Source organism: Aegilops tauschii, chromosome 1 (assembly GCF_002575655.3).
Source record: "Aegilops tauschii subsp. strangulata cultivar AL8/78 chromosome 1, Aet v6.0, whole genome shotgun sequence".
In the NCBI taxonomy this organism is placed as follows: Eukaryota; Viridiplantae; Streptophyta; class Magnoliopsida; order Poales; family Poaceae; genus Aegilops; species Aegilops tauschii.
Window position 1 is genome coordinate 32,343,558 of NC_053035.3, and position 15,091 is coordinate 32,358,648.

The 15,091-nt window shown below is 41.7% G+C and overlaps 2 protein-coding genes and 1 long non-coding RNA gene across 4 annotated transcripts; 1 reads left to right on the forward strand and 2 right to left on the reverse strand.

Annotated features, from left to right (window-relative positions):
- The first annotated feature begins 886 nt into the window (after window positions 1-886).
- Window positions 887-1,544, forward strand: LOC109748685 (pectinesterase inhibitor-like). The gene has a single exon (XM_020307708.2). The coding sequence runs from the start codon at window positions 895-897 to the stop codon at window positions 1,435-1,437; it is 543 nt and encodes a 180-aa protein (XP_020163297.1). The 5' UTR covers window positions 887-894; the 3' UTR covers window positions 1,438-1,544.
- A 4,134-nt stretch (window positions 1,545-5,678) lies between these two features.
- On the reverse strand, window positions 5,679-8,507 carry LOC120965797 (uncharacterized). The gene is made up of 3 exons (XR_005758819.3): window positions 7,837-8,507; window positions 6,910-7,754; window positions 5,679-6,099 (listed from the first exon to the last, which is right to left on the reverse strand). It is a non-coding gene; the product is annotated as an uncharacterized lncRNA (long non-coding RNA).
- A 4,854-nt stretch (window positions 8,508-13,361) lies between these two features.
- LOC109748684 (putative F-box protein At1g12855) lies at window positions 13,362-14,875 on the reverse strand. Of its 2 annotated transcripts, XM_040391375.3 has the most exons (2): window positions 14,294-14,875; window positions 13,362-14,221 (listed from the first exon to the last, which is right to left on the reverse strand). In XM_040391375.3, exons 1-2 carry the CDS (start codon window positions 14,744-14,746, stop codon window positions 13,622-13,624), a joined length of 1,053 nt encoding a protein of 350 aa, XP_040247309.1. In that variant the 5' UTR covers window positions 14,747-14,875; the 3' UTR covers window positions 13,362-13,621. The 2 variants fall into 2 exon arrangements, with proteins under 2 accessions (XP_040247309.1, XP_020163296.1); XM_020307707.4 differs by having other exon boundaries at window positions 13,362-14,875.
- Window positions 14,876-15,091: the final 216 nt, after the last annotated feature.

A 15,091-nucleotide genomic window follows, 5' to 3' on the forward strand; every position in this document is an offset into this window, starting at 1 on the left:
CCATTATACAATTATATGTTGAATATTTTTTGTAAATAGACATTGTACTTTTCAAATGCACAACATTAATTTTTCAAATAAGCGTTGAATACTTTCCCAAATACCCATTAAAAAATTCAAATATATTTTTCATACACAACAAATATATTTAAGATAGCATTGAAGTTTTTCTAAATACACGATTAATAACTTTAAACAAATGATACCCATTTTTGAAGAGCACAACCAGTTTTCCTCCCCGCAAAGAAAAAACAGTTTTTCTAAAATATCATGACAAGCGTAAATGAAAGTTTGTATTTCTTGCCTTTAATGAGCAAGAAAATAAAAATCAAAATCAATACTTTTTTTGAGGAACATCAAAATCAATACTTGAGCAGAAAAAAATGTAACAGAAAAACTGGGCCGAGAAACTTAGAAACCCGTACATTGGGGAAATCGTACGGCCCAATCGATGAGCAAATATATCAGCACTGAACCAAAATCACAATGTACTTGATTTGCCACAATTAATGTCGGTACATTTACTACTTATTTATTGAGAGCACAATTTTACATTTATTAATTGGTTTGGTAAGATTTCTTTTGAAGATTTGTATTTCCTTTCATAAATAAAAGATACTAAGATGGGATTTCTAAACTCAGTGAAAGTATCAAGTACATTTTTTTGGTATATTGTACATTTAAGTGACTAAATCACTATTTGATTCACTAGATTAATTCAATTTGCTATAATTTGCTATTACATTTGATGTAGCAAAAGGAATAAATATACCATAGTTCAGGCGGATTGTATCATAAGGATTTTCCCTTGCGTGTGTCTTACATATAGATGAAAGAGTCACATGCAGTGCACCAACACAACAACGTCTAGCTAAGTGCAAACTGAAAACTGCAATGGCGAGCACATTAAGATCCTTAGCTATTGTTCTTATTGTGCTCGCCGCCGTGTCCTTTGGTTTCCCTGCCATCAATGCCGACGCCACCCTCCTCGTCAAGACGTGCAAGAAGACCACAAACGCCTTGTTGTGCCTGGCAGTGTTGCACGTCGACCCAAAGAGCGCCTACGCCACCACCGAGCACGACCTTGCCAACGTCGCACTGCAGATCGCAAGTAACACCGCTGACCACAACGCCGAGGTCATCCACAACCTAGCCAAGGACGTCCAAGGCACGCCCGAGGGAGGCACGTTGAACATCTGCCTCGGGGCCTATGTTGATGCCACCAATGACCTCGAGATCGACGCTCGCCCCGGTTTCGATGGTGGGAACTATGTCGGCGCGAGGAATCTCGTGTTGGGTGCCAAGGGCGCCGGTGGTAGATGCGAGGTTGCGTTCAAGGGGATCAAAAAGAAGTCCCCCGTGACAAACATAGATCAACAGATGACAGAGCGATGTGGCGTCGCGGGTGAACTCATTGGCCTTCTTATACACAAGTGATCTGTCCTAAATCAAAATCTCTGCTCATATGTGCAATCTCCCGTCAATAATTAATTGGCAGGTCATCTAGCAACATATTCTGGTCGTGGATGACTGTGAATTACCAAGCTTAACAACGCACAAAAAAACAATCTTACCAACTAGGCCACTTGGGTACTCTAGTGCCGAAAGCGACCAAGCACGATAGCTCATGTTTCGAGCAGATCCATGTATCAACTACGATATATGTGGCGAACTAACATGTGGTTGGATGGTTAGAGGGACTGTGGTATCTCCAGTCCACCAAGGTTCAAGTCTTGGTGCTCGCATTTATTCCTGGATTTATTTCAGGATTTTCGACGATGCGCACCCAGTGGGAGGAGACGTTCCCGTCGACGACGGGGTGGCTACGGTGACTTCGTAAATTTCAAGATGATATGCCGGCTCAGTCTTTCGGAGGTGCTCATAGGGGTAGGGTGTGCGTGTGTGCGTTCATAGGGGTGAGTGCGTGCGCGTATATATGAGCGCTTTGCGTCTGTACTGTTTTCGAAAAAAAACTACGATATATGTGCACTGATCTAGGGCACTGAACCAACAATTTAGTCTCGGTCACAGTTCCATAGCACCAGGTACATAAATAAAAGGATCCCCTCCCGTTCAATCTCGCAATCCCACACGGTAAGGCTGTTCCCTCATAACAACCGATCCTAAAGAGAGTATTAAGGGATACAAAGGTCATATACTAAGGCCAGTCACAAAATGAGACAAAGGCCAGTCACAAAATATCAGATCATAACCAATTTTACAGGTGCATTCTTTTTAAGTTGTAACCAGATATTTTGATACATATACATGTAGTCAACGGCCCTCCAGGTAACTTTGGGTGCGACCACGATGGACTCCACGGAGACTTGATGGACTAAAATTAACGCGGATGGGGCTACAACGGTGCAACAAGGGCTCGCAGGAACCGGAGTCGTTGCTCGCGATGACCAGGGGTCGGTTCTTGCTGGAAGGATCACCAAGTACGAATCCATAAGGGATCCGCTGGTTATCAAGACTTTGGCCTGCAGAGATGCCCTCGTGTTGGCATTAGAGAAGAGCTTTTTGTAGGTGATAATTGAAATAGATTGACAGAACGTGTGTAACCAGTGGATGAAGGAAGACGCTCGTTCAGTAGCAGGTCAAGTGCTAAGGGAGATGAAAGCTGATGTCCACCACTTGCAGGGGTTTAAGTTCTGTTTTGTGAGTAGAATAGTGCTAGGGAGGCGATGACTTTGGAAGCACTCTCTTCTCAGTTTGATGTAACCCCTGTGTTTCTGATTGACGTTGTACAATCGGATCAGACTCGATTCCACTCTCAAATGAATAGAGTGCCCTAAGGGTGGTTTCTCAAAAAAAGTTACTTTTTTTTTTGAATAAATTCTTGTATATTACTCCAAAACACTTAAGGATTACAGTCAAGTTCAAAAATTTCTAAAGCGCTGGGGGCCCTCCAAGTAACTAGACCTCTGCTCCTCCAACCGAAGCCTATACCTCGTCCAAGTTTCTCGCCGTGCTTGTGAGGACCGACGGATGTCGAGACCCAGTAATTCGAACTCCGACTCTCTCGAGCAGTTGTCCTGTGGCTGGCCGATGTCCGCCACTTCATGCAGTCCAAGATCCACTTAGTTGCTGCCTCTGGCTTGGCTGGGAGCAGCCCAATCATATTCGGCAAGCATACTGGTCCGCGAAGCTCGTCGGCCTCGTCACCGACCAGCCACCGTCAAGCGGTCCGAGTCATTGCGCCGCTAGGTCCGTGGTCCTATCGCCGGTGCCTCTCCTCGTCCTTCGTAAATACCGATGTAAACGGAGAAATGGTCGTAAACTTAACAACCTAGAAACGAGAATCCAAGCGCTTGGTTGAAGATGACCTGTTTTTTATGAATGTATATTTTCCGGGTGCTTTCGATGGAAAACGACATTCAAATTGGAGCCTTATTGCGCAGTCCAACACAAGCTAGAGCATTTCTAAGACTCTTGATAATTAACCTTGTCTTTTTCTAAGGAATAATTAACCTTGTCTTAATAAGAGTCTTTTAGGACATGTAGAATGGTTGATAAATGCAGTCTTATCTTAAGTCTTGCACGTAATTTAGAGATGATAATAAAAATATGTCTACAATGGATTATCTCTTAGTCTTATATTCAATAACTAGTTATTCCTAAAAATGTGGTGAGACATATTGTGCTAAAAGATCATCTCTTATATAAGAGAAGACAAGCCTTTTCTTATGGTTTCTCTCTCCTTCACCTCAACGTTTGTCCTATGTGACACTGCTAAGATAGCACCGGTGTACAATCCTTACACTTTGGGTGTTACACCCTATCCCTGAAGTATCTTAAGGCACTTTGACTCACTGCACCTAACATTACAAGCAAAGTATGCATCTTGTGCTCCTTAGATTGCACTGCTATATTCTAACAGTCTACTTGAATTATCAAAGGAATAGACAACGAGAAGAACACTATCAAGGTAGATTAATCAAACTGAAAAAAGCATGGAAATGGACACAAAGCTTTCGAATAAGGTACATGCAATGCAGCTGAATAGGGATCATGAAAGGTCATATCGATACTTCAGCTATGTAAGCAGCTGAACTGCAAGATATAATGATATACGCAATGATAGCGAAAGTACTCATGTGATCCCGAGCTCCAGTGATCCTAGATGAACAGCAATCCGAAAAATAGTTAAAAGAAAAATAAAAAATCTGATTTTCTACATGCCAAAAAATCACTTATTTATTTATTTTTTACTATTTTTTCAGATTTTATTGTTCATCCGGGATCATTGGAGCTCTCGGGTTCACATACTCCACGTCCGCAATGATAGACACTTTTTTTGAAGCGAGATTTAACAACATTTTTTTTTCAACAAGGAAACAAAATGTTCAACTTGGTCATAAAAAGCTGATGGTATAGATTGTAAGATGAATAGAAAAAAATAGTAAGGGGATAAAGCACTACGTACTACTGATTCAAATAGTTTAGGCGGTTAAGTGAAAACAAAATAGTTTGTACCTGTCAAAAAAGTTTTCTTCCCAGAAAAGACACAATCTATTATAAAAGTTCACTAGAAGTACAAAGCACCACAAAACATAATAAAAATTACATCGAAATCTCTAGACCACCAAACAACCACTATCGCCACTAGAACGAGCCGCCGCCGCCGTGCCCTTGTTGCTGTTACCCTATTGGAGCGAGGCCTGGCCTTGTCGATGATAGCCAGGGATATTTCGTGCATGTGCTTCCTAAGGACCAACACCCTGGAGCCGCACTCGTTGTACTTGAACCGTTGAATCAATCCGATACTTGTGCCCCTAATGATTATCCGAAACGACTCTCGTGTTACTATGCGAGGCCTAAGCAATGGCAAACATGAATGAAGATGATCAGTTAGGCTATCGTCAAAAATAAAAATAAAAGAACATACCAGTTAAGTTATAGAGGTGTACTAGGAAATTACTACCTCTGCCTCTATAAATAAGAAATAACTATCTCTTCCTAACACATTACTCCCTTCTGTAATCAGTGTTGAAACAAAAAAGGACAATGTGCACCTAGTTCTGCAACTCCAGCTCTACATAATTCAGTTTTACTGAGAGCAGTTCAGTCCAAGAATTAGATTTATAAGTTCGATTCTACACAATACCGGACCACCTTCGATCAGTCAGTCTGCAACTGAAGGCAAACACTCAATCAGTACGTACATCACGAACACCAATCCCGGGGAGATAGAAAAGAGGGAAGAGTGATACGGGTGGTGGCAATTTTGAAGTAATTTCGAGAAATATTAGGGGCAACCACATATACAGTTTCGTTTTAAGTGTGGGCACTGGTGCAGGCGTGGGGCTGGCTCGGGGAAACGCCCGATTCCTACGTTTCAGCTCGGAGAGCTATTTTGCATCAGTCGGGCCAGGCCCAGCTAGGCGTGCAGTCTACCAAACAGCTACAAATTTGCATGGTGGTTGCGAGCCAGGTGCAGCCCAATCAACCAAACACACCCTAGGTGTATGGTGGCTAGTTTAGTTACATTGCTACTCTCTCTGATGAACACCCAACAGGTTGCATGGAACTCTGATGAACACCCAGCAGGTTATAAGGAACTCTATCTTGGCTAGAACGATTGTTATTTTAGTACCAAATATAGAGCACATACATGTAACAGTGGATTATTGAACCCGGCATAATATATAGAATAACATAGTAGACACAGAAACAAAGTAGCATGATAATAGATTCAGTGACAAATTTAGTCCCGTAATTCTTTTGGCGTCTCTTCTATTCATAGGATTCCCAAGACACAATAACAAGAAAAACGCATGATAATATCCAGTATATTGCCAAGACACTACAACAAGAAAAATAGTTGCGTGGTACATGAAAGGATATTCGCAAGACACAATAACAAGACAGATAGTTGTGTGGTACATTAAGGAAAACACATGGGTGGATTGGGAAAAAAAGGAACCATCAAAGCATGACATTGAAACAACAGCTCCAAAAGAAAACCATCAAAGCAAGACATTGAAACAACAGCTACAAAAGAAAACCATTAAAGCATGGACAGAGAGAGGTCTTGCTCCATTGAAAAAGCTCCAAGCTTCCAGGCCCCAACTAGCATCAAGCTCCAAGCTCCAACTAGCATCACAGAAGCTAAGTATCACATAAAAGACAAATATGACAAGCTCCAACTAGCATTGCAGCAGCTAGGTATCACTTAAAAGACAAATATGACAGGTGATAAGTAGCAATTAGAATACAATACGGGTTGTACACAGTGAGCACAAACGCAAACTAGAATTTCCCAACTCACTTCGTTTTAAAACAATATCTATACCTGAATGCTTAGAATTCTGTCTACTATGTGTTTAGAACATCAAACAATCTTAAACTACAAGATTTCTTATCTATTTCAAAACTAAAATTGTGGACATATTAATATCAAAGTGAACTTTCATAAACAAAGGAAACAAGCAAAAAAACAAAAAAATTGAAAGGGCTTGAGTTAGATCAGATTGTTTGTGAAAAAGTTTGCATTATGTTAGATTACTAGAGATATAGTTTGAGCTTGAAAAAGCATATAAAAGGTGGATAGAAGAGCAAGGTTCATGATTTCTCCGTGCTATTTTACCAACAGGAGGGGAAAAAAAAGATGTCCTATCTTATTTATGTTAGCCCAACAATGTGTATGCACTTGTGATATGAGACTAGAAATTTAGCCACTGCCCTTTTTACTTAGCCAAATCAGGCCTTAATGATCTATATTATAGCAGCAGAACAATCGACTAGTTAAACAAGAATGTAATGTACAACAAGCTAGTTAAAGATCACCCACTTAGAACATATACAACAAGCTTTAATCAACCTACAAATCAGCAGGTCCAAGTAACTAGAATTTTCTAAGCAATCATCATGAATCATAAACACCACCAAAAAGAAGAGACTTACCAGCAGATTTTGCTAAAAAAAATTAGGGAAACAACTTGGTAGAGGCTGTTGACGTCCTTGGTCTTCTTGGCTAGCCATCCAGATCTACGGGTCTCCAAACTGCCGTCGCTTGCTGGTGTCTACTTTTCCACTTGAATTTTTGTCTCCTTTTTTATTGGCATTTGTGTCTCTTGCTGATCATGCATTGATGGATCATCTTCATCATCCTCACTCACCTCATCATTATCCTCACTCTCATTATCAACATATTCATTCCCTTCGTCATCATCCTCACTCTCAGTGTCTACATACTCATTCTATTCATCATCATTCATCTTTCTTTTCTTGTTATTACCCTTTGTAACAACATAAGAAGCTTTCCTGCTTGAGTTGAGGCGCCTTATTTTCTCAAACACAGCACAAGCAGCATCGGTCCATCCATGATTGGATCATTTTCATCCTCATTCAACCATTGCATTATTGGATTTGTTTCTTCAAACATTCTTGTATTCATTAGCAATGCACTTGGATCAGTTTCCTTATCTATCTATTTCTCTTGATCTTCTTCAACAACTATCTTCAAGGTTTCAATAGCAAGTGAAATATTTCATTTCTCCTAATTTTTATGCATGCGAGGACAATACAAGGTAGAAAGTAAAATGTGTTGGTTTATAACTTTAGGTTGTAGAGGACACACACTATCTTGTCATATAAAAGACGGGTTTTTTTTTTTTGCTTTGTGTGCACCAAAGCAAAGGCGCTCCAATTCCTCTCGCATCCACTAGATGAGACACATTGTAAGCAAATTCTCATTGCACACTTCTGTAGTGCAGGAACATACCCTCCAAACTGAAATCACTATTGGCCTGCAAGATATCACCATTTAAATTTTTAAAATTGCAAACCGAAAGGAAATGGACATTCTAAAACTAAAAGACCATGACTTACTTGGCTCCATTCTCGCCGTGGCTTGTTTTGCTAATCAAATCCCAAACATCCCTTGGCATTCCCTAAACATACTTATGTTATTAATTGATGAAAGAGCACTCTGTTTATCTAATATCTTCTCTATGACATCTATTGGTGAAGTAGCATAATCTATATGGTAGCAAATGTTGATCTGGTAATGTGTAAATGAATCAAGGACGGCAACTGCATATAACTATAAAGCAACATGAATTAAAAACAAAACAAAAACATAAATTACAACGATCCATTCATTTATCGATACCTGCAACCATAAATGTATCTTGTTCCATTGCATCTATCCTCTTGGCCACCTTGTGCATAAAACTAAGATGCAACTTTGATGTAGGGCCAAGATGGGCTTCCATCCTTGGTATAGTGACCATCATACTTTTACTGAAGCCAGAAAAAGTGTGTTGTTTCTTTGTATCAACATACTTCATCGCCTTATAAAGTAGCCTCAACGCACCCAATACTCACTCTAATGATGTCCACCAAACATTACTAGACAAACACTCTGCAGCAAACATGTAGCGAGGCTCATACCTCCATTGACACTAATTCCAATCCTTAGAAACCATTAATTATCTAAATTTAACTTTTTTCATACAGTAACTCTCAAGGAACATGAACACGGTTCTAAATGGGTGGCATTTAGAGACATGAACATGAACACAATTCCAATCCTTAAAACATGAACATGAACACAGTTCTAAATGCCACTCGTTTTAGAATTGTGTTCATGTTCCTTGAGAGTTACCATCTGTCGAAAGATAAATTTAGAGAATGGGTGGTTTCTAACGATTGGAAGAAGTGTGGATGGAGGTATGAGCCGGGTTACATGTTTGCTAAAGAGTGTTTGTCTACAAATGTCTAGTGGACCTTGGAGTGGGTATTGAATGTATTGAGGCCACTTTATAGGGCAATGAAGTATACTAATACAAAGCTTCAAAAAAAGTATGACGGTCGCTATACAGAGGATGGAAGCCCATCTTGGCCCTACATCAAAGTTTTACCTTAATTTATACACAAGGTGGCCAAGAGAATAGATGCAATGGAACAAAATACACTTATGGTTGCAGATATTGATAAATGAATGGACCTTTGCAATTTATATTTCTCCTTTCTATTTTTATTTATTTATGTTTCTCTATTGTTATGCAGCTGCAGTCCTTGATCGACCAGATCAACCTTCGCAACCATACAGATTATGCTACTTCACTAACAGATGTCATAAAGAAGATCACAACCATACAGATTATGCTACTTCACTAACAGATGTCATAGAGAAGATACTAGATACAGAGAGTACTTTTTCAGCCATTAATGAAATAAGTATGTTTACGGAGTGCAAAGGGAGGTTTGGGATCAAATTAGCAAAAGAAGTTGAGGCAAGAATGAGCCAAGTAAGTCATGGTCTTTTAGTTTTAGGATGTCCATTTTCCTTTCGGTTTGCAATTCTAAAAACTTATTTGGTGATATCATGCAGCCCAATGGTGGTTTCAGTTTAGAGGGGATGTTCCTGCATGGCAGAAGTGCGGAATAAGAATTTGCTCACAGTGTGTCTCATCTAGTGGATGTGAGAGGAATTGGAGCACTTTTGCTTTCGTGCACACAAAGCAAAGAAATAGTCTTTTATATGACAGCTGCACAAGCTAGTGTCTGTCCGCTATAACCTAAAGGTATAAACCAACACATTTTACTTTCTAACTTGTACTATCCTTGCATGTATAAAAATTAGGAGAAATAATTTACGTGGTTTACTATTCAAACCTTGAAGATACATGGAGAAGTAGATCAACACAAGGAGAGATATGTAGATAAAGAAATTGATCCAAGTGCATTGTTAATGGATACAACAATGTTTGCTGAAACAAATCCAATAATGGAGTGGTTGAATTAGGATGAAGAGGATCCAATCATGGATGGACCCAATGCTGCTTGTGCTGATTTTTTGAAAATAAGGCGTCTCGGCTCAAACAAGAAAACTTCTTATGTTGTTACAAAGGGTAATAAAAGAAAAGAAAAAGGAAAGATGATAAAGAGAATGAGTATGTACACACCCAGAGTGAGGATGACGACGAAGAGAATGAATATGTTGATAATGAGTGTGAGGATAATGATGGGGTGAGTGAGGATGATGAAGATGATCCATCAATGCAAGATCAGCAGAAGACACAAATTCAAGTGGAAAAGTAGAGACCAACAAGCGACAACAATTTGGAGACCCGTATATCTGAACGGCTAGCCAAGAAGACCAAGGACGTCAACAACCTCTACCATGTTTCCCGAAAAATAAAATAATATAATTAACAAAATCTGCTGGTAAGTTTCTTCTTTTTGGTGTTTATGATTCATGATGATTACTTAGAAAATTCTAGCTACTTGGACCTTTTAGTTCGTAGGTTGATTAAAGCTTCTTGTATATATGTTCCAAGCAGTTGATCTTTAACTAGATTGTTGTACATTGCTTTCTTGTTTCACTAGTCAACTGGTTTGCTGCTCTAATAAACATCATTAAGGCCTCATTTGGCTAAGTAAAAAAGGGAGGTGGCTAAGTTTCTGGTCTCATATACACAAGAAGATGAAGTGCATTAACTACTAGGCTTGGTCCCAACAAAACTAACCACAGAGACAATAGCATGAGGCCATCGATTTACGGTCTTGCACCATTGGGCCATGGAACATCGGATGCCAAACATCAAGGGTCATTGTAATATATCAATACTTTGATCATAACAAAGACATGGATAATAATCTGTACAGGCTCGCCCTAAAACAAGTACATGCAGTAAGTTTGCATATACTTGATGATAATTTGGTTTTGTAACTATCTACAATATAGTTATCAATTTGCTACATACTATTGATATCTAAAGCCAGAATAGTCACTCAAACAAACATCCTTACTATGGGAACTCCAACATCTCAGCCATATATAGACTTGCGAACAACAGAAGGTAGGTGCATTTCATATTTTAACATCCATATATATATCATATATACCTTCTGCCTGCTGAGCCAGCCAGATCTGCAGCTTTCTTGATCACTTTGGATAATCTGTTAGTATCATGCTTCCGGGTGGATTGTGCTCACTGGGCTTGTGCACGTTATTCACAACATTTATTCCTTGTGTTTCCTTTTATGCTTCCTAAAATACACAAGTTGTAGGGAAGTATCATCTCTCATATCCTGAAAAAGAATGAAATTCAGAGCTGAGTCAAAAGTACCCAAATACTAGAACTGAAATACGAGATAACAGATATATACTCTTAACCAATGGTGAGGCATGACACCAAGAATTGATTCTCAGAATTCCTGGCATTCATACTGCCAATTTATACGACACATCATTAGGTTCCAGTAAGCAAAATAATACTATAAACACACATTGCATCTCTATGGGTTTGTGCCCAAATCATATCGTGAAGTAGCACCAAAATTTGATTAGTTTTTCCTTTTATCGACTATCAAGAATTGGTATGAGATTGCTAAACTTGTATACTAAATCTATAGTAAAAGTTATAACCACACACACTCCAATGTTTTTTGTCCCCGGTAGGTATATTTATCACACATGCCAGAAGGGGGATGCAAGTAACAGATAATTAACCATGAGTAGCCTGCAAGTGATGTGAGAAGCTGAGCAAATTACCCTGCAAGAATGGCATGTAATACATGTCGTACTCAACACGGCCTTGCACCAGTTACAGAGAAAAAGGAACATGGCTGAGAGCTAAAACTGTGTGAAGACTGCGTCATGGGGAACACAATCTGGGACCTCAACCTGACCATGACAAAGTCCCAAACAATGCAACAGCAAAGGCGGACTATACCAGAACAATTCAATACCTAACCAGATGCAATGGAGTGATGGACACCTCGAATGCACCGATATGGATACGGGTATCAGTATCGGACCAATACGGATACGTAAATTCGTCATTTTGAAAAAGTGCCAATACAGATACGTTTTACTATTTATTTATTATTTTTTTTAAAGGATTCAGAATGTCAACCGTGACGTTTTTACATGCATGGATTCCATGGTTCCCTGTCTTCTTTAGCAAATGAGCAGAAACTCTAGAGTAGCTACTCAAAGCTTCATGACCACAGTAGTCGCATTTTCATTTAGTGTTGCCCCCCTCCAGGTGATTTCTCTATGATTTGAACATGGATCCACAATGGTGCCCTTAGATTTGTAGGTACAGTAGGAGGTTCAGCAGGAGGAGCCATCTGATGAGAAAAATGAGATCTTCACAGATCAGAGGAGAAAGAAGAGGGGATGAGCTTGGCTGGGCAGGAGAAAAGGAGAAGAGAAGTGTACATGCTTGTTTGCTGCGTGATAGGAGGCGTTAGTGAGGAGTAGCAGCTCGTCGCCGGCTAGTCGCCGCTGCCGCCGGCCCTGGGTGAGTAGCTGCTAGGTACGCAGCCACAAGCCGCCGCCTGGTGTGAGCTCGAGAGAGAGGAGCGAAAACTGGGAGGGAAAGGAAGGGAGCATTGGGGTACTAGGGTTGCTGTCTGCCTCTTAACTGGGCTCAGTGGTCTCTTAGATGGGCTGGGCCGTATCCAAAACGAACTGAAAAAGTATCCTTCAGGTATCTGAATTGTTTTAAATCGTTTATTCATGGATACTCCTTGGATACGTATCAGGGGCGTATGAGCGGAGTATCGGTATCGGATACGGTATCCGATACCGATTCGCTAGTTGCCTGAAGTATCGGTGCATTCGAGATGGACACATAAAGAATGAATGAATTGCAACATAACATTTCATTGAAAAACTGAATATAATGCAATCATGCCATTCAATTTAACGAGCAATGCTCCAAGCTCCAATGGCAATCAGGTGAAAGTAGCAAGTGAACAAACTGAGAGGATCAGCTTCCACATTTAATCATCCGCTAGAAATACTTAGAAACAGGAAACTGATGTATATTGACCAAATATTTAGTTATCAAGAAAACCACTGGATGATCTTTAAGAAAGAAGACTCGATAAAATACCAAGGCAATTCTTCAGTTCAGAGAAAAACGGAGACATGAGGCAGACCGATAGGCACTATTTCGACCGCTGACCAAAATGACACAATAACTTTAGCATCAACATGCTCGCCACTTCAGCCCAAAAGAATATTCTAACGAGTATAAATTTCATACAACCATGAAACAGTCAGAGCTTCTTGATCATAACTTGTCCACATCAAAAAAGAAACAAGGCTCATAGTGGACCTAATTCATAATCATTGTGCCGGTAAAGGAAAAAAAGAGCATGGCTGGCATTTACAGAATCAAAAGGGGAGCACAATCTGGGACCTGAGCCTGACCATGATAACCTTTCTTCTGCTACTCAGCACAAGTTTCATTTCTCGAGCTTATCTTAAGATTAAACACCACATGAAGCATTAGTGGTTGGCAGCTAAAGTGAAGTAATTGATACAATACCAAATGATGCAACGCAAAGGCAGAATTATAACAGTACATTTCAATATCTAACCAGATGCAATGGAATCATGAAAAGGAATGGATTGCAACAGAACATTGGATCTAGTAGTTAATACATACAGCAGTTCATGTTGATACGGAGAGCTAGGCTGATAAGAAACAGCACCACACTCAACAGCTCTCAGATGAAGGGCTACGAGTTGACAGCATAACCGGGATCTAGTTCATACATATTGCAGCTCATGTGGATACGGAGAGCTAGGCCGATAAGAAACACCACCAGACTGAACAGCCCTCTAAGTGCTGACAACATAATCATTTGGTCAGATAAAAGGCGAGGCATTCACAACATAACCCTCTAGTGCCAGAAAAAAGGTATGTTGAACAAGAGTCTGCTTGAGCACATGTAGAGTATAATTGAGGCCTCTGGGTTGGAAACTAGCAATCAACTTGCCATTGACATCAACCTGAAACAGCCAGCCATTACAACCGACCAGCACGACCAACTCACCGTCCCCAGGCACAACCATCACATCCTCTTCAGAGAGAGAACATTGACACTGGTGCCTGATCTCTGCGGCCGGCAAGTCAATCCGACGCTTGAAATCCCAGACCTCGCCTTGGTAGTCCCGCATCACCCAGATATCAATGGCTGTCTCCTCATCATTAAGAGACGAGACACCAAGCATATCACCCATCTCAAATAGTCGGGCGTGGTCACTGGCCACCGGAGCACGGATCTGCCGGAACGACTCGGCGGTGGTGTCGAATACCATTATCCGGTTGCCTATGTACCAATACAGGCTACCATGGAACAGGAGTCCGGGGCAATCTTCCAGTTCGTTCGGGTCAGGGCACCCTATGTGCCTCGGCGGCTGGCCAGAGCCTACTGTGAAAATGTAGATGGCACCTTGATCTTCATCCTGGTACAACAACAGCTGGTAGTCACCGGTAGAGGGGTGGGGGTACAACTCCACGGGCCTGAATCCACGAACCTGCTGGAGAGCTGCGTACTGTCGAGTTGCCGGGTTGCAGATGCAGATGTCGTCAAATTCGATGGAGAGCACGAGGAGGCCGTCGCAGGAGGCCTCGAGATAGAAGCGAGGAGCACGGACGCATGAACTCGTTAGGACGGGAGCCGTTTTCAGCCTCGCGACGCACTGGAACCGGTCGGCGGCGGCGACCCCTGCACGGTGGTTGAAGGGGACGACGTCCAGGGACTCGCCGCCGTCGGCGACGTTGCTGTGGGTGTACTGGAGGGGGAGGGCGGGCTGGCGGGCGTGGTGGGACAGGAGGAAGCCGCGGGTGGAGGTGGCGCGGCGCCATGCGGGGCTGATGGCGCGGCTGCGGAGGAGGGATTTGGGGGGCAGGCGGACGAGGATCTCCCAGATGGCGATCTCGTCCGGGAGGCCGGGGAGGAGGGGAGTCGCACCTGCGGCGTCCGCCATGGTCGCCGGCCCGGCTGGGAGTGGGAGGTCGGTGGTGGTAGAGGGGTGGCGGTGACGGCGGACGCGGCGGAGGTAGGTCTTTCCTTCCTCTTGTCCCAGTTCTCACGGATGTGTAACTTGGGCTGCTCTCGAACGGGCTGGGCTTGGCCCAGGTTCTGTTTGGAGCCTCTCTTTTATCCTGGAATGAATAAATGTGGTTTGGTCTTGTGTAGGATACACTTTGTAATTGTTTGGTGGATGGAACAGCAAGGATCTGAGCTCGTACATATGTGAGAGGCTTGATAGGGCAACCGCAAATGACAGGTGGCAAGAGAAGTTCCCAGATTTTACAGTTGTGAATGGTGC

What these genes read in the sequence shown, in the direction of transcription:
- LOC109748685 (XM_020307708.2), top strand. Translation starts at nt 895, where the DNA reads ATGGCGAGCACATTAAGATCCTTAGCTATTGTTCTTATTGTGCTCGCC.
- LOC109748684 (XM_020307707.4), bottom strand. Translation starts at nt 14,746, where the DNA reads ATGGCGGACGCCGCAGGTGCGACTCCCCTCCTCCCCGGCCTCCCGGAC.